The sequence below is a fragment of the Gopherus evgoodei genome, chromosome 3 (genome assembly GCF_007399415.2).
Source record: "Gopherus evgoodei ecotype Sinaloan lineage chromosome 3, rGopEvg1_v1.p, whole genome shotgun sequence".
Classification (NCBI taxonomy): domain Eukaryota; kingdom Metazoa; phylum Chordata; order Testudines; family Testudinidae; genus Gopherus; species Gopherus evgoodei.
The window spans coordinates 203,821,515-203,846,719 of record NC_044324.1 but is presented as its reverse complement, the minus strand read 5'-3'; the positions used below and the strand labels follow the sequence as shown (position 1 = coordinate 203,846,719).

The 25,205-nt window shown below is 44.7% G+C and overlaps 2 protein-coding genes across 3 annotated transcripts in view; one reads left to right on the top strand and one right to left on the bottom strand.

Moving 5' to 3' along the window:
- Window positions 1-1,661: 1,661 nt before the first annotated feature.
- On the bottom strand, window positions 1,662-13,558 carry PEX13 (peroxisomal biogenesis factor 13). The gene is made up of 4 exons (XM_030557842.1): window positions 13,393-13,558; window positions 10,681-11,378; window positions 9,861-9,986; window positions 1,662-5,480 (listed from the first exon to the last, which is right to left on the bottom strand). Exons 1-4 carry the CDS (start codon window positions 13,464-13,466, stop codon window positions 5,182-5,184), a joined length of 1,197 nt encoding a protein of 398 aa, XP_030413702.1. The 5' UTR covers window positions 13,467-13,558; the 3' UTR covers window positions 1,662-5,181.
- A 236-nt stretch (window positions 13,559-13,794) lies between these two features.
- PUS10 (pseudouridine synthase 10) overlaps window positions 13,795-25,205 on the top strand; it is a 76,292-nt gene continuing 64,881 nt past the window's right edge. Inside the window, exons 1-3 of one of the 2 annotated variants that reach the window (XM_030557841.1) lie at window positions 13,795-13,919; window positions 15,836-15,873; window positions 21,864-22,000. In XM_030557841.1, coding sequence (XP_030413701.1) covers window positions 21,875-22,000 — 126 coding nt within the window. In that variant the 5' untranslated portion in view covers window positions 13,795-13,919; window positions 15,836-15,873; window positions 21,864-21,874. The remainder of the gene's footprint in view (window positions 13,920-15,835; window positions 15,874-21,863; window positions 22,001-25,205) is intronic. The other variant, XM_030557840.1, reaches the window with a different exon arrangement.

Below are 25,205 nucleotides of genomic sequence, written 5' to 3'. Positions count from 1 at the left end.
ATTTTATTCTTTATTGTGCTGGACAAAAAGTAATGTCTTTCAGTTTGCAATACTATTCAAAAACTTAAATTCAGCTTCTGAATTTGTATGTACTATTTAATATTCTATTAGCACCCTGAAGCTCTCATCAAGACTGGGATCTCATGCTAGGTACTGTACAAATACATATATGAAGATACAGTTCATGTACCAAAGAGCCTATTATTTTAAGATTAAAATTCAGAGGTAATCCAAGTACATACAACTAAATGCCCTAAGAAGGATTTCAAGTTCTGTTGCTTAGGTCTACTGCATAAATCAAGCAGTCCTCACCTACATCTTTTTTCTCATCTCTTACACCTTCCTCCATACACTGAATCCATGACTACTCCTTTAATCACCATTTCTTTCTACTACCATTTAAGCCATGAACAGCCTCCTAGTCAATGCTGGGAAAGCACTCCTTCCTTCAAAAACCTAAAATTCCACACACACAATATTTGTGAAGCTTTCTAGTTATTGAGACCATATCCCACCTTTTTATATTACACAGACTTCTATATTAAACTTCTCAGGAAAAAAACTTATTTCTTCAGAACACTTTAGCCATTGTACAGTGCTGAATACATCTGTACTGTATCCTTCCCCTGACAAGATATTTAATCCTTATGCAAACTTCATAAAACCATAACCACAGAGTTGTGGAAATGATCAGTTAAAGTAATTTAAGTATTCCAGTACCCTGACAGTTTGTACATGCAGTTAATGACACTATTGTCATTTAAAAATGTACTGTATGCATTTCACAGGCCACCTTGCCTGACAAACAGTAGGTACAAATTCAGCATATCCATCACTATTCATGTAGTCAAAATTATATACATATTGATAATAGATATGCTGAAAGATCCTAAGCAAGTTTTGTATATCAGAGTCAAGGATGCTTGTAAAATGTGGAAGGAGAATTTTTACATGTCACTTTTACAGTTTTAACTAATTGCTTCTTGTTTGAGAGTAATTTTAACTGAGTTTTCCCCTACAATTTCACAACAGTGAAAGTCCATAAAACTTAAGCTCCTTTGTGTCTGTCACTTTTGAAAATGGGCCTTAAGCACTATTGAGAATTTTACCTTGGCTCTTATTAAAGACTAAAATATTATTTCCCAAGGAAACCTCAAATCTCAAATATATTTTTTAAAACTGCATTAAACACTTTGTTCTTACATATTTGCACAGTTAGTTTACAATTAAATTGTTTTCATTCAGAACTAAATCAAACACCAAACTGTTTTTTACAAGAACTTGACATATGCATAGAGGCATGGGAAATAATTAGCTCACAGGATTCTATTTTAAACTCGTTCTTGTTCTGATGTTAATTTATATCCAACAAAGCCAAAATCTCAATTTTAATACATTTATATAGTCAATACAATTTCAGAATTTTTAAAATAAAATACAATGTACTACACCATTTTCTCAGCCCTCTTTTTCCATTAAAGTGAGTAAACATGATTGAAAAGGTCAGAATTCTATGTACAGTTATAACATTTACAGTGATTTGATAGACTGTCAAGCTACTACACAGTAAGACAGGTTAGTCAATGTCCACTTATTTATAAAGCTACCCCTTTTCTACCAAGAGAATACTTTTAAAGAACATTATCAGAAAAACTCCGACATGAAATTTTACTATGTCTTTATTAAGAATTAATGAGATTTAAAGATTCTTAATTAACATTCAGTTGAAAGTGTTTTCCAATCTAGTCTTGATTAGGAAAGTAGAACCCTGATTTAATGGACATTTTAAAAAAAGCGTTATCCTTTTAAAAGACTACTGCTCCAGTTAAAATTCTTTATTGATACAAGAAAGATTGATGCTCCAATAGTAAAATAATTAAACCCATCAGGAACAAAGAATGTAGGCAGAAACTGAACATTTGATGTAAAGTTTTCTAACAATCTTAATGTACATTCTCGTCCTCAGTTTCCATTCTGTTTCTGCAGCAGAGGGAGTCCCATCCAAATTTTAGTTAATCCCTCATCTGGTGCATTGGCATGTTGAGAAAAATTTCTCAGAAATGTGTACTGGCTCTGGGTTTTTAATTCACCCCTTCACTGTGGGCTGTTTTTTCCTTTCCCTCTCCCATAGCAGCTACATATAATCTTATTGAGCAAGCAGTAGCAAAAAATGCTTCACTACACTGTCACCCAGGAGCCAGGGCCCTATCTCCTATACTTCTAACCTTGCCATTGTACACGGCAAGAGTGCAGAGGTTATTCTAAAATCCAGGGCTCCAGCATACCAGCCACTTAGGCCTGGTCTACACTGGGGTGGGGTTGGAGGGGGGTGGGAGGGGAATTGATGTAAGTTACGCAACTTCAGCTAGGTGAATAACATAGCTGAAGTTGACGTACTTAGATCTACTTACCACAGTGTCTTCACTACAGTGAGTTGATTCTGCTTGCGCCTCTTGCTGAGCTGGAGTACAGGAGTTGATGGGAGAGAGCTTGGGGACTGATTTATCACGTCTAGATTTACCACTGGATTGATCGCTACTCTTAGACTACTACCCAACCTGAGGTTAGCAATAGCTTGTTGTAACTGTTTTGTCTAGATCTTAGCAATTCTGTTCACCACAAGTTGCCTAAGTACTAACAGCTAGCAAGTGCACTTAAAATATAAACATATTAATGAAGCTTGCAATGGAAATTGATGTTGAAGATCTCTATAGAAACGTGAATTAAAACTACCCAAATCTATTATGCTACTTATTCCAACACAGAGAATTCATGTGCCATGCAGACTTTTTTTTTCCCCCCTCGCAGCTGAAAATACATTCTGCTGAAAAGTTCTGCAGTTACACCTTTCGCCTTCCTGGAGCCACTGTGCACTAGGACAGAGAGCATCCGCTTCTCGGAGCGAGCAGCCCCAGCTGCAGATAGAGAAGAGAAGAAGCTGCATTCCTCACAGTGTCCTCTTTGTGGGACCAGCTCAGGAGGCACAGGATATGGGGGCCAGGCAGTGTGGAGCATATGAGGCTGCTGGGGGAGTCACAGACTGGGGCAGGGACTGAATGGGAGTGGGGATGCAGGGGCACATGGGGACTGGGGCAGATGTGCATGACTGAATGAGTGAAGCTAGGGGTTAGCCAGCATCTGCATGGGGCAGGCTTCCTAACAATCCCTCGCTGACCAGAAAACCCCCATTCCATACTTTTCCCACCCACACCCAACAACCTTCCAAGTTCACATCCAGGCTTCTTCCCAGCAGTTACTTTCCCCTCCCTTAGCTCCTCCATTACTCCTGACTCCTCCCAAACCTTTGCACTGCTTCCGAGGGAGGGCGGGAAATACATTTCTGTAGGTTAAATGAATTATTACTGAAAGTTATGTATTAATATGCCTAGTAAGGAATCTATTTGTCAAAAAATATTTCCTTAATCTTTTCTGTTGTCTGTATTGTTACTAACATACTTGCTGAGAGGTCTTTTGAAATAAATTACCAAAATAATTGAAACTGGTGTGATTATATTGGGCTATTGCAATATTCTGCACAGAATTTTTAACTTTTTGGCCCAGAATTCCCCCAGGAACAGCTAGTATAAGTATGCAAGTTTAACTCGGTTGGGTGCTGCTGTGGGTTTTTGTTTTTAAGAAGCAGGCTACTTAATTGAAATGATTTATTAATACACAGCCATCAGTATTTTTCCTTTGCTGTAGTACATTAGAACTGTATGATCTGTTCTAACATTGAAGGGTTCAACACAGTATATAAGAACATTCCATAAGAACTACAACCTGAACTGAAAATGATTCTGTATTAATCAAATCTAATATTAATGCGAGTGAGTCCCGATAGAGGAACCTTCACTTAACTTTGCTTCCCAGAGAAGTATGACTTCAGTACAGAGCTCACAAAAGTAAATAGACTTGAAGGTAAAATGGATAGCGTTAATAGTCTTTATGCAATTATGGTTCTCAATGTACCTCAGATTTTATGGGGAAATACCCGATTTAATGCCTTTAGTGCAGCAGGAATAATCAAGTTAGCAGTTAACTCATCCATCTCCATGATAAGAGAATGAAATGGGCAGCTTTTTTTCTTGTTTCCTATTTTGTGAGATTTTCAACAGAAAACTGCATCTATTTAATGGCAACACAGGTGTTTCCTATCCACTCTGTGATGCATTCCTGTTGTGTTAAAATCAGGCTGCATTTTCTCACAAAAGTTCAAAAAGAAATTGCATTGAAACAAGGGAAGTTTAGATGTAGCTGTTAAAATACATAATTACTAGAAAGTGATAAGCTATTATAAAACTGGCTGGGAGTGTGGCTGTGCTAACTTAGCTCACTAGGCCCTAGAGAGATGTGGATAAAAATGAGCATCCTTAACAGTGCTTGGCTGGAAGATATGTAGGGCCTAAAGCATGTGCATTTTAAACCAGAACAAAACACGTGGTCCTCAGGACTCTGATGAGGAAAAGGTCCCAGAATGGTGGGGGGGGGGGGGAGAGAAACACTTATACTTTCTTGAAAACAACATTAGAATAAAGGACAAATAAATGCTGGTAATAGCATTTATCTGCTTACAATTCCAGTTGAATGTACCTTCCCTCACAGTGCTAATCCTGTTTCTTAAGATAGTCACCTTTTTATAACAAAGGACTGAAGTCTTTAATTTTTCTTTGTGGTAGTGGAAGCACTAATTTTACCAAAAAGCAGCCAAAAAAATAAAGTATTTTAAGGGCTCTTCAATATACAATTTTTGGAGGCCTCTGCTAGAAATGCTTATTTTCCTTTTCAACACCCCATCTCAAAGGCCTCATATCAAGCCAATTCTTTCTCCAGTAAGGCGAACTGGACACTGCTACCTCTAGAATCCATCAGCACTATTCCTTCAAATGACCAAAATGTGCAGCTAGAGATGCAACACAGTGGCTTACCCAGTTGCCTCTACAGAACTCCCCCCAGCCTGAGATCTCACAATTGCCAATAGTTTGCTGGGCAGGGCCACAAATGTACAACTTTAAGTAACTCAAGCATGCTATTAAAGTTTGGGTAAATTATTGCGTTATCTGTTCACCCGTCACCAGCAGCGAGATACCTGACACAGTCCTAACAGTGTATTTCTACAATTTTAAGAATATCAAAAGAATTATTGATAAGTATAGTTCAATCACTAAATTTTATCCGGGTGCATCAGAGATCCTCTTTATCTCCACCTATCACAGTGGAGTCAGAGGTAACGGGAACCTTATTCATTTCAACAAAAACAGACTCAAATGCAGCTTCTTGCTCTTCTAAAGTATCCGCATCGGTGGCTCCTCTAACAGGTGGTGTTTTGGTAAAAGCCGACTGCTGCTCTGTAATAATTTCCAGCTCCGCTGTTTTCCGACCTCTTCTTTTACCCAATATTTTGATGTAATTAGCTGGCACAAGTCCTGTTGTTTGACCATCACGACTAGCCAAAAGCCAACCACGTACTTTGGGTTGTTTTTCTGATAAGAAAACTAAGCTGTAGTTACAAAGCAATTCAAAATGCCTAACAGTTATAACTTAAAACACTTTCACAGAGTTTGAGATCTCACCAGACATTATACAGTCATCTAATTCAAAACTCAGCAGAAACATGGAGAATATTTGCTATTAAGTCAACAACTAGTCAGTCACATAACAAGCCAGATTACTGTTCATGTGGTGTTTAAAGTGCTAATATTTATAGAAAATCAAATATATAAGTTTGTGTGTTAAAATTAGGGCCCTACTAAATTCACAGTCCATTGTGGTCAATTTCACAGTCATATGATTTTAAAAATTGTAAATTTCATGATTTCAGCTATTTGAATCTGAAATTTCAGTGTTATAATTGTAGGGGTCCTGACCCAAAAAGGAGTTGTGTGGGGGGGGTCGCAAGGTTATTGGAAGCAGGGGTTGAGGAACTATCCTTACTTCTGCAATGCTGCTGGCGGGGTGCTGCCTTCAGAACTGGGCACTCAGCCAACAGCCACTTCTCTCTGGCTGCCCAGCTGTGAAGTCAGCACAGAAGTAAGGGTGGCAATACTGCAACCGTCCCTAAAATAACCTTGCAGCAACACCCTGCAACTCCCTTTTGGGTCAGGACCCTCAATTTGCAAACACTGATCTCCCCCATGAAATCTGTATAGTATAGGGTAAAAGCACACAAAAGACCAGATTTCACGGCCCGTGACGCATTTTTCATGGCCATGAATTTGGTAGGGCCCTAATTAAAATATATTAAAAAAAAAGTAAGGCTGTCAATCGCAGATAACTCAAGTGATTAACTAAAAACAAATTAACTTGATTAAAAACTAAATCATGATTAATTGCAATTTTAATTTCACTGTTAAACAATAATAGAATGCCAACTGAAAATTTATAATAAATATTTTTGGATGTTTTTCTACATTTTCAAATATGTTGATTTCAATTACAACATAATACAAATTACATTAGTGCTCACTTTGTATTATTTTTTAGTACAAATATTTGCACCGTAAAAAAGAAAAAAATAGTACTTTTCAATTCACCTCATACAAGTACTGTAGTGCACTCTCTTTATTATGAAAGTGCAATTTACAAATGTAGTTTTTTGTTGTTGTTACATAACTGAACTCAAAAACAAAACTGTAAAACTTTAGAGCCTACAAGTCCACTCAGTCCTACTTCTTGTTTAGCCAATTGATAAGACAAACAAGATTGTTTACATTTATGGGAGATAACGTTGCCCACTTATTTACAATGTCATCTTGAAATGAGAACAGGCATTCGCACGGCACTATAGTAGCTGGCACTGCTAGGTATTTATGTCCAGATATACTAAACATTCGTATGCCCCTTCGTATTTCAGCCACCATTGCAGAGGACATGCTTCCATGCTGACAATGCTCGTTAAAATAATAATATATTAATTAAAGTTATGACTGAACTCCCTGGGGAAGAACTGTATGTCTCTTGCTCTGTGGTTTTATCTGCATTCTGCCATATATTTAATGCGATAGCAGTCTCGGATGATGACCCAGCACATTTTGTTCAATTTAAGAACACTTTCACTGCAGGTTTCACTAAATGCAAAGAAGATACCAATGTGAGATTCTAAAGGTAGCTACAGCACACGAACCAAGGTTTAAGAACCTGAAGTGCCTTCCAAAATCTGAGAGGGAGGAGGTGTGTAACATGCTGTCAAAAGTCTTAAATGAGCAAAAACTCCAATGCAGAAACTACCGAACCTGAACCCCCACAAAAGAAAATGAACCTTCTGTTGGTAGCATCTGACTCAGATGATGAAAATGAATGTGTGTCAGCAGGACAGGCGCTAGGGGTTTGAGCGCCCTAGGCGGACGGGGATTTCGCCGCCCCGCGTGCTGGTCTCCCGGCTCCGGTAGAGCTGCCGCAGTGGTGCCTGCAGAGGGTCCGCGGCTCCGGTGGAGCTGCCACAGTCGTGCCTGCGGACGGTCGGCTGCTCGCGCAGCTCCGGTGGACCTCCCGCAGGAACCACTGCGGCAGCTCCACCGGAGCCGCCTGCCACCCCCTCCGGCAAAACGGCACCCACCATTTATTCTGGCGCCCTAGGCGATTGCCTAGGCTGCCTAAATGGTAGCGCCGGCCCTGTGTGTCAGTCCGCGCTGCTTGGATCATTATCGAGCAAAACCAGTCATCAGCATGGAAGCACGTCCTCTGGAATGGTGATCGAAGCATGAAGGCGCATACAAATGTTTAGCATATCTGGCATGTAAATACCTTGCAATGCTGGCTACCAATACTGCCGTGCAAACGTCTGTTCCCACTTTCAGGTGACACTGTAAATAAGAAGCAGGTATTATCTCCTGTAAATGTAAACATATTTGTTTGTCTTAGTGACTGGCTGTATAAGTAGGACTGAGTGGACTTGTAGGCGCTGAAGTTTTATATTGTTTTATTTTTGAGTGTAGTTATGAAAAAAATTTACATTTGTAAGTTGCACTTTCACAATGAAGAGATTACATTTCCGTTCTTATACGAGGTGACCTGAAAAATGCTATTTCTTATATTTATCTTTTTACAGTGCAAATATTTATGATAAAAAATATATACTCGATCATAAGCCAGTTCGTTTATAAGTCGACCTCCCAAGACAGATAATTAAAAATGGAAATTTTTTATAATCCATTTATAAGCTGACCCTATAAGTCAAGGGTCGGCAAACTTTGGCTCCCGGGCCATGAGGATAAGTCGCTGGTGGGCTGAGACAGTTTGTTTACCTCGAGTGTCTGCAGGCACGGAGGTAAACCTAAGTAAACAAAGTGTCCCAGCCCACCAGTGGCTTACCCTGCTGGGCTGGGACAGCAACTTTTTGGGGAGAAAGGGGAAGAAGCTGGGATTCAGGGAAGTAATGCCTGTGACCACCCCCCCCCATGACCCCACCCCTAGCCTGGAGCCCCACACTCTCCCCATCCCATCGCTTCCCACCTTAGCTGGGGTGGGCCAGGTGAGGATGTCTCTGGCCTGGCAGGAGCTGCTCTGGCAGGCTGGGCGGCGCAGCCGCAGCCTGCCAGACCTGGAACTGCAGCTGCTTCGGAGGCTGGGGGGAGAGCAGCATGGTCAGAAGCGAAGAGACTCTGGCCCTGCCTCTTCCCTTCTGGCTCTGCTGGCTGTGGTGCCTCTCCTTGCCCCCTTTGTTAGGGCAAAGGGGCTCTATACCCGTTCATAAACTGACCCCCTTCTCTGGTGCTTCTCTTTTTTACTAAAAAAATTCAGCTTATGAATGAGTATATACAGTAATATAAAGTGAGCACTGTTCATTTGGATTCTGTTGTAACTGAAATCAATATATTTGAAAATGTAGAAAACATCCAAAAATATTTTAATAAATGGTATTTATTATAACAGTGCAATTAAATCTCATGATTAATCATGATCATTTTTTTAAAATAGCATCATAAATCGCAATTAAAAAATCTCACAATTAATCACAATTTTAAAAAATCATTTGACAGCCATAAAAAAAAAGATACAACAGGATTTGTCAATTCCTCTATAGCAGTCCAGTTAGAGGCTAAAAAAGGTACACCCCTTTTCCAAAGGATAAAAGATATTTTCTGCAGAGGAAAAAAGGACTTTGAAAGTCTTTTTAAAGATCACACCCTTCACTGTAATTAACTACATGCAATTGATTACACAAAGTATAAATACAAAACGTTCTCAGAAATTACTGTTAGTATATTTCCATGTATATCTTTTTTTGGCCTACACATACTCAAAAGATTGGAATATGTGCATTAATCTACAGGATTCAGTCTGCTGTAGGTATGTGACAACTATCCTCTTTTGAATATCACAGTTTCCTCAGTGAGTATTACAATGGCCACATGTTGCCCTCATATGCATGTGTGTAGATTTCACTGAAGTCCTGGTGTGAGTCAGGTAGAATGCATACCAGCTCAGAGAAACTGACTTTGTAAGAAAGAAATGCAAACAATTTACCTGTCTCCAAAGGATGCCACGAGGATTAATGTTTGAAGTGTTCTGAAAATGAAAGCACTGCACAGATCTAACTTTTGTCACAGCACTGTTGCACGGCCCATGAGGAAATATGAGGAGTACAGTCGTTGGTGAAGATGCACTGTGTAAGTGATCTTTGGGCATATCTCAAAATGAGTCACTGTACTGGCCAACATTTTAGGGAAATTAAGCAAAACCCACTCAAAAAGATTGTGTGGATGCTCTAGAGAAGCAACATGCCCAATCACTGGCCTGTTGAGTTGGGCCAACTAAAATATGTCTCTCTTGATCTCAAAGGGCTGTCAATATGACTCCATTCACAAGCATGAAAAAGTCATTAGAAATTAAAAAAATAAATCCACAATAAATCATAATCTTACCTTTAGGTGCTAATTTTAGCATGTCACCAGCATGAAAAGAAATTTCTTCTTCTGAAACAGCAGTGAAGTCATATTCTGCTCTTCCAATTACATGATCATCATCTCCGTTTGCCCAATTACTAGACACTATTTCACAGAAGAGTTAAAAAGCAGCATAATCATCTGGATCTTTAAAGTACTTTGTAACAGAAATTGAATTTTTCCACAAGTATGCATATACTAAATATAATGGGTCACAGAAACATTTAGGTAACACTTTAAATCTTAAAAGTGTTGTACAAACATTTGTTACAGGGCCATACACATATGGCACTATACAATTACCAACATTTTCAGGTGCTTTTCAAGTTAGGCTTCTAACCACATTTAGGCCTCTGCATGTAAGTGTCCTGGTTTGCAGAATTTTCTATTCCAAGTCACCAGATAGATGGATTGACTGAATAAAGCAAGCAAGCGCCCAAGTTTTCCCCCCAAGTTCACTAAAGAACATGTTATTAGTAAAGTGCTATATTGTAATACCTAGTTGAATCTTGCTGCCAAAGAAGAGTTTCTTTCACATAAGAAACCTGATTCTGCAGTTGTAAACATATGAAGCAGCTGCAGAACTCAGCCCTAAAATCTTACCGTCCCTAGAAGCAGAACCTCTTTGATAGAGGTCAATTAACATGGCATCAAAGAATAGGCCATTCTAATACCTTAATCTCCATCTTCCTGTTGAACTCAGCATTTTTAGGGTATGATTTACTAATTTCTTTGTGGTAAGAACATGAATAGTTTATTTTCTAATGTACACTCTTCTCAATTTGCTGATATCCTTTACCTGTTTCTTCATCACTGTACGTGGAGAGCAGCTTCCAGATGAGGTAGGGACCCCCAAGAATAACAGCAAAGAACAAGAAAATGGGCCAGGATTTTGCTGAGTTAGCTGCCTGGTCCTCTGGGCCAATGCGAGCCACAGTTCCTTCACTTTCAGCCCACAAATCCTCATTCTCAGAGCTCTTCCGCAGACCCAGCAGCCGCTGCATCCGTTTGTAGAAGTATCTTATAGTTCTGACTAATGCAAAAGCTGAAAACACCTTTGTGAAATGTATTTTGAGTCGTGAGAAGTGATTGGCTACATCCAATACAGCCCTGAAACTGTTATAAACAGCTGAAAAGGTAGCATCCATCATCATACTGACTGAGGCAAATGCATGCACAATACTTTCAATGGACTGAAATGCACCTCTGCTGCTCTCTTCAGCCTGCTGAACAAATCTGCTGGGAGGCAGATCATCTGTACGAAACCGGTTATAGCCCAAACCACCATATCCATAACTGTAAGGGCTGTAGTTTCCATAAAAGGAGTTTCCATATGTGCCATAGCCTGGAGAAAAGGAACTGCTGTATGCAGGCCTGAAATTGCTCAGGCTACTGTTCCCTGCCTGCTGTGATGGTCGTGGCAAAATAGGCGGAGGTACTCTTGTGAGTGTGGGTTGTCCAGGCCTGGTCAGCAGGCTGGCACCCAAATCAGCAGACCTAAATAAATTCAGAGTTTCAAGATCAGTACCCATAATCATTTTATATTAACATTATCCCAAAATCTTCACAAACTGGGGGGGTGGGCAGGCAGGGGAGCAAAGTGCATGTGACGGAATCTCTCTCCTCCCACGGGGGGAGAGGGGGCTGTGGCAAGAAGTCTCTCCCCCCCATAGGAGGAAGGACAGGTCAGGGTCCGGGGGTCGGGAAGGGATGTCTCTCAACCCCCATAGAGGGACGGAGCAGGGTCTCTGGGGTGGGGAGGTCTGTCCCCCCACCCCATGGAAGGAGGGATGGGGCAGGGTCCCTGGGGGGTGTCTGTCAACCCTCATGGGGGAATGGGGCAGGGTCCGGGGGGGCGGGTCTGGCCCCACCCCCCGTGGAAGGAGAAAGGGCAGGGTCCCGAGGGGTGTCTCTCAACCCCCATGGAGGGACGGAGCAAGGTCTCTGGGGTGGGGAGGTCTGTCCCCCCCGTGGAAGGAGGATGGGGCAGGGTCACTGGGGGGTGTCTCTCAACCCCCATGGGGGGATGGGGCAGGGTCCGTGGGGGGGAGGTCTGTCCCCCCCCATGGAAGGAAGGACAGGGCAGGGTCCCGGGGGGGGTGTCTCTCAAACCCCATGGAGGAATGGAGCAGGGTCTCTGGGGTGGGGAGATCTGTTCCCCTCCGTGGAAGGAGGGGTGGGGCCGGGTCCCGGGGGGGTGTCTCTCAACCCCCATGGGGGGACGGGGCAGGGTCCATGCGGGGGAGGTCTGTTCCCCCGTGGAAGGAGGAACGGGGCACGGTCCCGTGGGGGTATCTCTCAACTCCCATGAGGGAACGGGGCAGGGTCTGTGGGGAGAGGTCTGTCCCCACCCCTCGTGGAAGGAGGGGTGGGGCCGGGTCCCGGGGGGGTGTGTCTCAACCCCCGGGGGGGGGGGACGGGGCAGGGTCCGTGGCGGGGAGGTCTGTTCCCCCGTGGAAGGAGAAGTGGGGCCGGGTCCCGGGGGGGTGTCTCTCAACCCCCAAGGGGGGACGGGGCAGGGTTCGTGGCAGGGAGGTCTGTGCCCCCGTGGAAGGAGAAGTGGGGCCGGGTCCCGGGGGGTATCTCTCAACCCCCAGGGGGGGACGGGGCAGGGTCTGTGGCGGGGAGGTCTGTTCCCCCGTGGAAGGAGAAACGGGGCAGGGTCCCGGGGGGGTGTCTCTGAACCGCCATGGGGGGACGGGGCAGGGTCCGTGGGGGGGAGGTCTGTTCCCCCGTGGAAGGAGGAACGGGGAAGGGTACCAGGGGGTGTCTCTCAACCCCCAGGGGGGGGACGGGGCAGGGTCCGTGGCGGGGAGGTCTGTTCCCCCGTGGAAGGAGGAACGGGGCCGGGGCGGTATCTCTCAACCCCCGGGGGGGGACGGGGCAGGGTCCGTGGCGGGGAGGTCTGTTCCCCCGTGGAAGGAGGGGGGGCCTGGTCCCGGGGGGGTGTCTCTCAACCTCCAGGGGGGGGCGGGGCAGGGTCCGTGGCGGGGAAGTCAGTCCCCCCGTGGAAGGAGGAGTGGGGCCGAGTCCCGGGGGAGGGGTGTCTCTCAACCCCCAGGGGGGGACGGGGCAGGGTCCGTGGAGGGGAAGTCAGTCCCCCCGTGGAAGGAGGAGTGGGGCCGAGTCCCGGGGGGGTGTCTCTCAACCCCCAGGGGGGGACGGGGCAGGGTCCGTGGCGGGGAGGTCTGTTCCCCCGTGGAAGGAGAAGTGGGGCCGAGTCCCGGGGGGGTATTTCTCAACCCCCAGGGAGGGACGGGGCAGGGTCCGTGGCGGGGAGGTCTGTTCCCCCGTGGAAGGAGGAGTGGGGCCGAGTCCCGGAGGGGGTGTCTCTCAACCCCCAGGGGAGGACGGGGCAGGGTCCGTGGCGGGGAAGTCAGTCCCCCCGTGGAAGGAGGGGTGAGCCCGGGTCCCTGGGAGGGACCCTCTCCCCCTGCACAGAGGGCGGGGCAGGGTCCGTGGCGGAGGCTCTCAGGGTGTATCCCGGGAAAGGGGGGAGGGGTGCACTCACTGGAAGGCCGGGGCCGCGCTTCCCGCGAGGCGCTGGTTCTCCCAGGGCTTGGGAGGCGGCGGCTGAGACGCCATCTCCTCCCTTCCGGCTCCGCTGCGCCCACCCGCCCGACCGAGCCGCCCCTGCCCTGGCCAGCCTCGCCTCGGCTCCCCACTGATCGCAGCCTTGCCAGGCCTGACAGGCGGAGCGCCGAGCCGTTCATCCGCCGGAGCGTGCGGCGACTCCTGGGCAGGCCGCAGGTGCGGATCGACGTCTCTGGCTGCCGCTGCTCAGGTCTCCCCCGGCTCAGCGGGTTTGCTGTCTCGGCGGTCCGGAGACCTTCCCTCCCCGGGACGAGGGCTGAGGATCGCCGGCAGGAGGAAGAAGCGACCGCTGCCTCCTCAGAGCCCGGAACCTTCCTGCAGGGACGCCTGTTTCCGGGGGGACGGGAACGCGCGCCCCGCTGCGCTCTAGGGGGCCGAGAGTTAATGCTTCCCCCGGCGTCAAGAAAGGCTCCCGCTCCTCGCGCCGGCCGCAGAAGGGAGGAGGTAGGAGGCGCCGCTGGGCCCGGCGTAGGGTCCCCCGCCATGGGGGGGTGGGTCTGCACTGCGGGTGTGTAGTCCCCGTGGCAGGGGCTCCCCCGCATGCTGCTGAACGGGAACACGCGGAGCCCCGGGGTCTGCTCCCGCTAGCGAGGGGCGCTGCCCCTTGTGTGCCGCAGACAGCCCTTCTGCAGCCCTCCCGTAGGCCTGCCCTGGCCCGCCCGCCGGCCCCCGGGATGTGCACGGTTTCCACTGCCTTCTCGTTGTTCGTACACATCTTGTACAGGTCGGGGTCGGGTTAATTCCCTATATAGATACACTTGTACGTGTGGTCACCCTGCTCCCCATTTACTTACATACACAAGGTATGTTTAGTTGTGTTAGGGTTTCCCCTTCATGTATGATCTTCGCATGAAATAACTTGTAGTGTTCCCTCAAACGTGCATTCCGATGTCCTCATATGCAGCTGAATGGGGTGGATGCTGTCCGAAGGGATACTCCTGGGGGAATCCTGCACCACTGTGCACGTGCAGAATGCGTGTCCCCTTCCCCTGCCCATCGCAGATTGTTTTGTTTCCATACAGAATAATACTTTCTGGTAGGGGAGGAAAGGGAAGCCGCCAGAGGGCGCCACTCCCTGGCAATGGGCCTGAGCAGGCATGTCGGTTTGGGCAGGATTCTCTAGTTTGACTTCTTGCACATTGCAGGCTACAGAGCCTCACCCACCCACTCCTGTAATACCTCAAATCATGATTTAAAGACTTCAAGTTATAGAGAATCCACTATTTAGTGTAGTTTAAACCTGTAAGTGACCCAGGCCCCATGCTGCAGAGAAAGGTGAAACCCCCCCAGGGTCTCTGCTAATCTGAGCTGAGGGAAAATGCCTTCCTGACTCAAAATATGGCGATTAGTTAGACTAGGGTGGGCAAACTTTTTGGCCTGAGAGTCACATTAGGTTTCCGAAATTGTATAAAGGGCCGGTTAGGGGAGGCTGTGCCTTCCCGAACAGCCAGGTGTGATGTGGCCCACCCCCCCGATCGGACCCAATCTGCTTCGTGCCCCCTGATGGCACCCCTGGGATTCCTACCCCATCCAGCTCCCCTGTTGGTGTAGCGTGGTGTAGACCAGTGGTAGGCAGCTTATGGCCTGCGTGCTGAAGGTGGCCCGCGAGCTGATTTTCAGTGGCACTCATGCTGCCCGGGTCCTGGCCACTGGTCTGGGGGGCTCTGCATTTTAATTTAATTTTAAATGAAGCTTCTTAAACATTTAAAAAATCTTATTTACTTTACATACAACAATAGTTTAGTTATATATTATAGACTTATAGAAAGAGACCTTCTAAAAACATTAAAATGTATTACTGGCACGCAAAACCTTAAATTAGAGTGAATAAATGAAGACTTGGCACATCACTTCTGAAAGTTTGCTGACCCCTGGTGTAGACACTGCTTTAAATTGATGTAAGTTATGTGGCTCAGGGTGTGATTTTTTCACACCCCTTAGGGACTTCGCTTACATCGACTTAAGTATAGACAAGCCCTTAGAGCCCTCTCTATCTAGTGTCCCATCTCCAGCCATTGGGGATATTTGCTAATAGCAGTCACAGATGGACCACCTGCCAATCTAGGCAGTCTCATCATGCCGTCCTCTCCATAAATGTACCAATCTCAGCCTTGAAGCCAGTTAAGTTTTTTGCCCCCACTGTTTCCCCTAGAAGGCTGTTCCAGAACTTCACTCCTCTGCTGGTTAGAAACCTCCATTTAATCTGAAACCTACACATGTTGATGGCCAGTTAGGATCCATTTGTTTTAGTGCCCAGGATTGGCCCTTAACTTAAATAAATACCAGGGAGGGAGAGGAATTATTTCTCTGATGTATTTATAGAGAGCAATCATATCTCCCCTCATCCTTTGTCTCATTAGGCTAAACAAGCTAAGCTCCTTGAGTCTTCTCTCATAAGGTAGGTTTTACATTCTTTTGATTGTCCTATTAGCCCTTCTCTGCACTTGTTCCCGTTTGAATTCATGTTTCTTAGACATGGGAGACCAGAATTGCACACAGTATTCCAGATGAGGGCTCACCAGTGCCTTGTAAAATTGTAATAGCACTTCCTTATCTTTAGTGGAAATACCTCGCCTGATGCATCTAAGACTTCTTTAGCCTTTTTCATGGCCATGTAATACTGGCGGCTCTCAGTCATTCCGTGATTAACCAATACCCCCAGGTCTCTCCCCATCTGTCACTTCCAACTGATATGTCCCCAAGCTTATAGCAAAAATTCTTGTTGATTGTCCCTAAATGCATGATGTTACACTTTGCATTTTTTTAATTTCATCCCATTTTTATTGCTCCAATTTTCAAAGTTGTCTAAATCTTCTTGTATGATATTCCAGTCCTCTTCCATATTGGCAATACCTCACAACTATGTGTCATCTACAGATTTTATTAGTACGTTCCCACTTTTTGTCTCAAGTCATTAATGAAAATATTAAATAAGATTGGTCCTAAGACCAGTCTCTGAGGGACTCCACTAGTAACCTCCCGTCAGCTTGATAGTTCACCTTTCAATATCACTCATTGTTGCCTATTTAACGAGTTCCTTATTAACTTTCAATTCTCATATTAATCCCCATCTTCTCTAATTTAACTAATAATTTCCCATGTGGAACAGTTTCAAATGCCTTACTGAAGTCCAGGTAGATTAGAGCTACTGCACTGCTTTTATTTAAAAAAGTCAGTTATCTCCTCGAAGATAGATATCAGATTGGACTGGCATGATCTACCTTTTGCAAAGCCATGTTGTATCTTACCCCAATTACTCTTTACCTTTACTACTACCTCTTTTAAAATTCATTCCAGACCTTACGTATAACTGAGGTAAAACTAATGGGCCTATAGTTTCCTGGATCACTTTTTTTCCTTTCTTAAAAATAGTTACTATATTAGCAATTCTCCAGTCATAGGGTATGACATTCAAGTTTACAGACTCATTAAAAATCCTTGCCATTGGGCTTGTAATTTCATATGCCAGTTCCTTTAATATTCTTGAATAGAGATTATCTGGGTCCCTGATTTGGTCCAATTAAGCTGTTTTTGTTTGACTTCCACCTTGGATGTGATAGTTTTGACTTCTATATCCTCATTTTCATTAACCATCCTGCCACTGCCCCTAAGCTCCTTGTTTTCTTTATTAAAAACTGAGGCAAAGTATCCGTTTAAGTCAGCGATACTCAGATCTCAATGATTCAGGAGCCAAATTAGCGATCAACGTTACTCAAAAGAGCTACAGTAATGGGAATTCATTGTTTCATTTGCTGTAGTACTATTCATATTTAAACAATATTCTCACAGCAAATAAGTTAATAATGTAGTGCAAGTTGATAACTTATTTGGTTAATAACATAGTAAAAGCATCTTGATTGGTTAATAGCTTAGATTGGTTAATTAAATCACACAGTGTTTTCATATCCTCCTGCGAAGAGCCACAGGAGACACATTAAAGAGTCACTTCCCATTTGTGAGCCACAGTCTGAGTATCACTAGTTTAAGTGTTGGGCCATGGCTAGATTATCTTTAATCTCCACCCCATCCTCAGTATTTAGCAGTCTCACTTCTGTTCTTGTTTTCTTCTTATTTATATGGCCAGAGAACCTTTTAATATGGATTTTAATTTCCTTTGCAAAGTCCAACTCTGCTTGTGTTTTGGCAGTTCTCACTTTTTCCCTATACTATCTGACCTACAAGAGGTTGCTTTTTTTTGCTGATCCATCCCGTGTAGGCTTTCTGCTGTCTCTTAATAATCTGTTTGAGAGTTAGCTCTTCCAGTTTGGTCTGCAACCCTTCCCTACAATTTTTTTCTCCTTGGTTGGGATGGAGACGTCACATAGATTCTGCAACTTTGACTTAACTCCAAACCTCCTCCACCTTCAGAGTCCTGAGTTCTTCAGTCCAGTCCACTTCCCTACCTAATTCCCTTAATTTTTTAAAGTTTGCCCTTGTGCAGTCAAGGACCCTAGTTGCAGATCTGGTTTTTGTGTGTCCCTCAATTTAGCTTAAACTGAATTAGCTCATAATTGTTTGGACTAAAACAGCATCACATCTCGTTGTTTCGATAACTATTTGGTGAAGAAATCTGCCAGCTATCACATCCAGGAGTATCTGGGTCCTACCATTAATACTAGCACTTGTCCTCCAGCCTGTGTTTCAGCTGTTACAGTAAGCACAGTAACCCCAGGGATGGGTGGATTGAGGAAGAACCTCTCAAGTGTGGGTGGATTTCTGTGAGCACTATAAATTAGTGATTTGGAAAGAGGCCTATTTAGTCATTAAAATTTATTCATGTGCTGCTGTCACAGCCCTGCCCCAAGTCTCACATGTGTGTGCGTGTTTGAAAGATATCCTCTTGTTTTGTGAATTAAATGTAAAACTGCTCTCTGGGAATGGAATTTTGTGTGTCTTTCAGTGATTCATTTTGTCATCTTCCTCATCATTTCTTGTTTTTTAAATCCCTCATTTGAAATATTACAGCCTGAGACAGATGTTACCCTGATAAGTTGACTGAAGTTTCAAGAAACAGAATTAAGTTAATTAGAAACTAAAAACTTTTTTATATACAGAAAAGACTAGGATCAGACTTAAAATTTGTAATTCTATTTTCCTTTCAAACTGTACACTCTTTGCAGCAGGTACTGTCTTTCCCTATGTGTCTGTACACAGTGGTAGAAGTGTCGCAGAAATGAAAGCAACATCACACCTGTCTATCCCCGACCATCATCCGTTAAGCCCCTTCTGCCCCTCATCAATTCTATTCCTGGACCTGTTCTGCGCCCCGGCTCTGCAAGCCCCCACATCAGTTCTGCACCACCAGCCTCACCTCTGCTCTTCCTGCAGCTCCTGGTATTCTTCACCCTGCTCTCCTGCCCTGGGGAGAGCTGCAGCAGGAGGATTCTGCTTCCCTTGCCGGGTGTTGCGGGGGGAAGGAGCAGAGGAGCCCTATCCCATTGCTCGCAGGAGCAGAAGAGCAAACAGAGTCACCTTGAGCTGCTGGGCTCTTTCTTACTGGAAGGTGCCATGTTCTTTTTTGTTTTCTGCAGCAGCTCCTATTGGCTGCCCTGCCCCCAGATGTGGGGAAGTGGGTAAAGCAGGTAGGGAACCCCTCAGCGACTGAGCAAGAATTGTAGAAAATGTCTTTGTTGGGTCTGTGACACCTTTCAAATGGGTGCAGTCTAAATGCTGTTTGTACAGCACCTAACACACTGGGACCCTGGCCATTACTGGGATATCCGGGTGCCATTGTAGTATAAATAGTTACTGAAAGTTGATTGGAAGGCTTTAGTACGATGACTTTTGGAGGCGCTCTAAAACTTAGAGCATTTTTAAAGAACAGTGATGAGAATTTTTTTTTCTTCCTTAGTGCTTCCTTTCTTCCTCAGGGCAGCTGTGTGGGGTGGAGGCCTACTGTTCATGATGAGTGGGCAGACTCAGTCTGGCTGTCTACCCACCATTGTGGGTGGAGGCCATGCTGGTAGCTCTAAGAGAAGTGGCTGAACTGGAGGCAAACAGCTTGTGGCTGGGATCTCATGCTTCCTTAGCAGCATCAGTGGACTCCTGGATGCTCTTCTTCTATCAGGAATCTGTCAAGTCCTCCCAATCCCCTCACAAACAGGGTTGGAGGGGGCACATCAATTATTTTAGGGAAAAAAAATAATAGAGACTTCCAGTCCTAGCCAGTTGTTTTGAAGGCCTGCTCTGTGACTGGAAGTGCTAGAAAATGTCTCACAGTACTTAAAAAAATTTTTTTTTTAAAAAATGAGATGAACAGTGATACTCAAGGAGCCCCAAAAACTGGGAAGAGGGTAGTGGTTGGGGAAGAAGGACAGTTGACTTTGTAGGCTGTCAAAGTTAGAATCGGGACTCACAATTTGTCAGACCACTCTGTTTTATTAGCGCAGTGTTCCGCCAATAGCACCCAGATAATGTGAGTGGCCATGCAAGACCCAAACAGTCTTATTTATACAGATAAAAGAGCGGGAATTAGACAAAGGGACAAAGAAAGCAAAACAGTAAAATTCACCTGGGGCACAGCATGTATATCCTACTTCCTTACTAATTCTTATCGATTTAAGGCTAATACTTCACCAATGGCCCTTAAATCGTGCAATTGTTCTATGTTAATGTCTGTATTCCTGATATCTGGATTGCAGCATTCCAACAATTTTGCTTAAAGGTACAGACAGCATTTCTTTAATCCTTTCTATTTTCACAATATAATTCATTCTACTTTCACAAGGCTTTAAAGGACAGAGAAACGTGTACTTGGCTCTCACTGTATGACTTCTGCCATTTTGGGGATTTGAATATATGTTGGGGTTTTTTAATATGAATTTGTTCTTTGGGACACATTGTTCAAAGAAGTCCACTTGTTCCCTGGCACCACCTACAAGTATGTCAGCTAGTGTAATTCACCATATATATAAGATGCGATAGGACTGGGCAGAAATTTAGCATGTTCAGTCAGAGATTAGAGATCTGTTACAGGAGTGGGCGGGTGAGGTTCTATGGCCAGCAGTGTGCACTAGGTTAGTTTCAAACTTTAGCAACCCGAGGACCCCCATTTTGATTTAAAAATTTTCAGGGACCCACAAGCCACCCCGCTCAGCCCTAGGCTCCACCCCAACTCCACCCCTTCCCCCAAGGCCCTACCCTGCCCAACCTCTTCTTTCCTCCCGCTCACTCCATCCCCCCTCCAATTGCTTGCTGTCCCCTACCCTCACTCAGTTTCATCAGGCTCTGGAAGGGGATTGGGGTGTAGGAGGGGCTACAGGCTCTGGGAGAAAGTTTGAGTGCAGGAGGGGGTGAGGAGTGCGGTCCCTGGGAGGGAGTTTGGGTGCGGGAGTGGGTGCGGTCTCTGTAGGGTGACCAGATGTCCTGATTTTATAGGGACAGTCCCGATTTTTGGGTCTTTCTTATATAGGTTCCTATTATCCCCCACCCCCGTCCCAGTTTTTCACACTTTCTGTCTGGTCACCCTAGGGCTCTGGGAGGGAGTTTGGGTGTGGGAGGGGGTGCAGCTCCTGAAAGTGACTGGCACATCTCTCTGGCAGCGGCTCCTAGGCAAGGGGCTAGGGGCTCTCCACGCACGCTGCCCCTGCCCGCAGGCACTGCCCCTGCAGCTCCCATTGGCTGCAGTTCCCAGCCAATGACAGCTGCGGAGTCTGCACTGGGGCGGGGGCAGAATGCAGAGACCCTCTCCTGCAGGGCTGCAGGGATGTGCTGGCGGCTTCCAGGAGCGGTGTGGAGCCAGAGCAGGCAGGGAGCCTGCCTTAGCCCCACTGCACCGTCAATTAAAATCTCCTGGTTTGGCTTCAGTAGCCTCTGAGGGATAGAGGGAGGGAGAGGAGTTGAGGAAGGGAGGGTGAGGGAGAAGTTGATCAGCGCAGTCCGCAGACCCCCTGGAGTTCCTTCAAGGACCCCCAGGGGTCCGCGGACCCCAGTTTGAAAAACGTTGAACTAGATGAATCACGATGGACCCTTCTGCCCTTAATGTCTATGAGTCTCTGTATTTTCCCCCAAACATCTATGACTACTGGCCTTCAGCAGAGGAGCTATTTTCTCTTGAGTCAATAATCCTGTGACTACAAATAATGAACAAGTGTAATGTGCAGAAATGGTCCCTAGGAATAGCTTAACCTCACCAAAGAAATGATGCTTCTGACGTAAGACAAAACTTCATTCAAGCCTTATGAGAGTTATAAACTGGTGCAGTGATCCCTGATACTGTTCTGGTGTGTGAATCCTTGTACTGTTTATACCAAATGATGTTTATTCTAGGGAGGGTTGTTTGGGTGATGATGCAGATACCTCTAACTTTGTTTTCTTCTATGCAGATTATGTTTAGAAGTGAAACATGAACATCACTTATTAACCCTGTTTTATTTTATTTTTAATTAGGATTATCCAGAATGTTTGCATTGACAGAAAAGAACAGATCCATTGCTCAGCTATTACTGAATACTGGCACTTGCCCACGATGCGTTTTCAGATTCTGCTGTGTGGGGTCACAGGCATCTTACAGGCATCCATACAAGGTCTCCTGTTTTATTTTTAATTAAAACATATGAACATGAAGGTGTATTTAAAAAAACAACAAAAAGTTTTCTTTGGGATAGTTCTGGCTTATTGATTCAATATACAGATCCTTACACAAGATACTTAACATGATATGAGGAAGAGGTTTAGTAGAATAAATTATGAAAAATTAATATTCATCTTCTGATACTATGTAGCTTTATTGCTAGACTATTCATCAGAATGCTGTTGATATATTGTATAGTCAATTGCTTGACCACATTTCGGTATGTTATGAAATATACAAAAGAAACCAAATAACCAATATGAGTCAAGTTTATTGCTAAAAGTCAATAATAGTGTAGTACCGGAAAATAGGTTCAATACGATACCAGTTTCCAGGAAATCAACTCATGCAGCCTTGTTAAATTCACCTTACATAAGTATTTCTCTATTACTAATCATGAAAAGCTATTAAATAGTATTTTCATAATTTAATTCATAATTAATAATTAATAATTAATTCATAATTATTTTTACATTTAAATTGGGTCCAAAACATTTAGCTGTAAATCATTCTCTCTGTGCATATATTTAAATTCAAGCTTATTGTCAAAGTCAGTAGATAGAAAAGTTCATAAATGGAAATAGCCTTAATGATATAGTGGTGTCTCCCAGGGGTCTGTTCTGGGACCAGTCCTATTCAACATATTCATAAATGATCTGAAAAAGGGGTAAACAGTGAGGTGGCAAAATTTGCAGATGATACAAAATTACTAAAGATAGTTAAGACCTAGGCAACCTGCGAAGAGTTACACAAGAATCTCTCAAAACTGGGGGTGACTGGGAAACCAAATGGCAGATGAAATTTAATGTTGATAAATGCAAAGTAATGCACATTGGAAAGCATAATCCCAACTATACCTATAAAATGATGGAGTCTAAATTAGCTGTTACCACTCAAGAAAGAGATGTTGGGGTCATTGTGGATAGTTCTCTGAAAACATCCACTCAATGTGCAGCGGCAGTCAAAAAAGTGAACAGAATGCTGGGAATAAGTAAGAAGGGGATAGAAAATAGGACAGAAAATATCATGTTGCCTCTATATAAATCTCTGTATGCCCACATCTTGAATACTGTGTGCAGATGTGGTCACCCCATCTCAAAAAAGATATATTGGAATTGGAAAAGGTTCAGAAAAGGGCAACAAAAATTATAAGGGGTAGGGAATGGCTTCCGTATGAGGAGAGATTAATAAGACTGGGACTTTTCAGCTTGGAAAAGAGATGGCTAAGGGGAGATACGATTGAGGTCTATAAAATCATGACTGGTATAAAGAAAGTACATAAGGAAGTGTTGTTTACTGCTTCTCATAACACAAGAACTAGGGGTCACCAAATGAAATTAATAGGCAACAGGTTTAAAATAAATAAAAGGAAGTATTTCTTCACACAATGCACGGTCAAGCTGTGAAACTCCTTGCCAGAGGATGTTATGAAGGCCAAGACCATAACAGGGTTCAAAAAAGAACTAGATAAATTCATGAAGGATAGGTCCATCAATGGCTATTGGCCAGGATGGGCAGAAATGGTGTCCCTAGCCTCTGTTTGCCAGAAGCTGGGAATGAGCAACAGGGGATGGATCATTTGATGATTACCTGTTCTGTTCATTCCCTCTGGGGCATCTGATACTGGCTGCTCTCAGAAGACAGGATACTGGGCTAGATGGACCTTTGGTCTGACCCAGTAGGGCCATTCTTATGATATATTAAATGATATAGCTGTTCCCATACCCGCACCACTAAAATGCGGCCACCTCTTGGGTGTAAGGGGACCATTAACTGGCACACATCTCTTTTGTCCACATAGATTAGAAAGGATTTCTGGTTTTTAAATCTTACAAATGATCCCCTATATAATAACATGTATGGAACTAAGTTATCAAATTCAGAGGGATGATGGGCATAGCTGACCTTAGAGGATTTGAATTTGTAGTCTATGGGATTATTGGGATTTCAGTATGATGCTTCAAACTCTAGACCAATGATTTCGATCTTTTTAGCTTGAGGGCCAAATCTTTTATTTCAAAAAGGTCAGTGGGCCGTAATCAGTACTTTGGCACAAATAGAGTAGAACAGGCCAGAGGGTCTGCCCCACTTAGGTAGCACAGAAGGAGCTCAGCCCTCTGATGGAGATGCCACTAAGTAGTGCTCTAACTGGTGCAGGGGCAGAGAATCAGGGAGCTGTAACTAATTGTTAGTTCTCAGTTTCTCATTTCCACCCCCCTTGTGGGCTGCACGGAGTTGCTGCATGTGGGCAGGGTACTTACCCTTTGCGATGCACTCTCCTCGGCTCATGCAGAACCAGTCAAACTCCTATGTTGGTCTCGCTGGGGCTCCTGTAGGAAAGCAGGCAATGGAGTAGCTGGAAGTGCTCTCTCCTATTTTCCTGGCAATGCCGTAGGTGGCCAGTTTGGGTGCTGCTGAGTAGCTGCAGCAGGGAAGGTTCAGCAACTGCTCAGAGTACCAGTGACTCAGAGCTGCTGCAGGGGAAGCAATAGGAGCTGCAGCGGCACAGGAGCCAGCAAACAGAGCTGTAAACAGTGGAGTTTCAGTGGGAGTTTGCAAGGGGAGTTTGCAGGGGAGTCTTAAGAGAGCTAGGCAGAAGAATAGACAGGCCAGTGAAGGGAGTGGGTGATGTTCTGCTGGTGTTCTGGTGCCTGTTGAGGGTTTGTTTTGCTGTAGGTGGTGGTCGTTTGGTTTGTGTTCCCTGGATTAACAGGGTTTAGGTGGGAAGGCTATGACCAATACAGAGGCAGCAGTGGAAGACACAACGAAGGTGACTGGATGTGGAAGCTGCGGCATGTACATGATCGTGGAGGGGGTACCTGATAAGAGTTTTGTTTGCAAGAAGTGCCGCCTGATAGAGCTGATGGAAGAAAAGATCCGAGGATTGGAGATGCAGGTGGAAACTCTGAGTGTAGAAGGGGGTTCAAGCGGATGATGGAACAAAGACATGAGGAGGCTGAAAGGAAAAGCACAGACTTGCAAGTGGAAGCAGGACCAAAGAATACTGAGGGGAGACTGCTGGGTGAGGAAAGTGGACAGTGGAAGCACGTGACTAAGAGAACCCAGCAGAGGAAAAGATAGGCTGGTGAAAGAGAAATAGAACTCAGGAACAGGTTTGCTGAGTTGGAAAATGAAGAATGGGCACAGCATGTGGTCGC

Bases quoted from the DNA above. Each gene is read 5' to 3' on its own strand.
- PEX13 (XM_030557842.1), bottom strand. From the start codon at position 13,466: ATGGCGTCTCAGCCGCCGCCTCCCAAGCCCTGGGAGAACCAGCGCCTC. The intron at 11,379-13,392 runs GTGAGTGCACCC...GAATTTATTTAG, and splicing joins AGCGCGGCCCCGGCCTTCCA to GTCTGCTGATTTGGGTGCCA. The intron at 9,987-10,680 runs GTAAAGGATATC...TCTGTGAAATAG, and splicing joins GTACAGTGATGAAGAAACAG to TGTCTAGTAATTGGGCAAAC.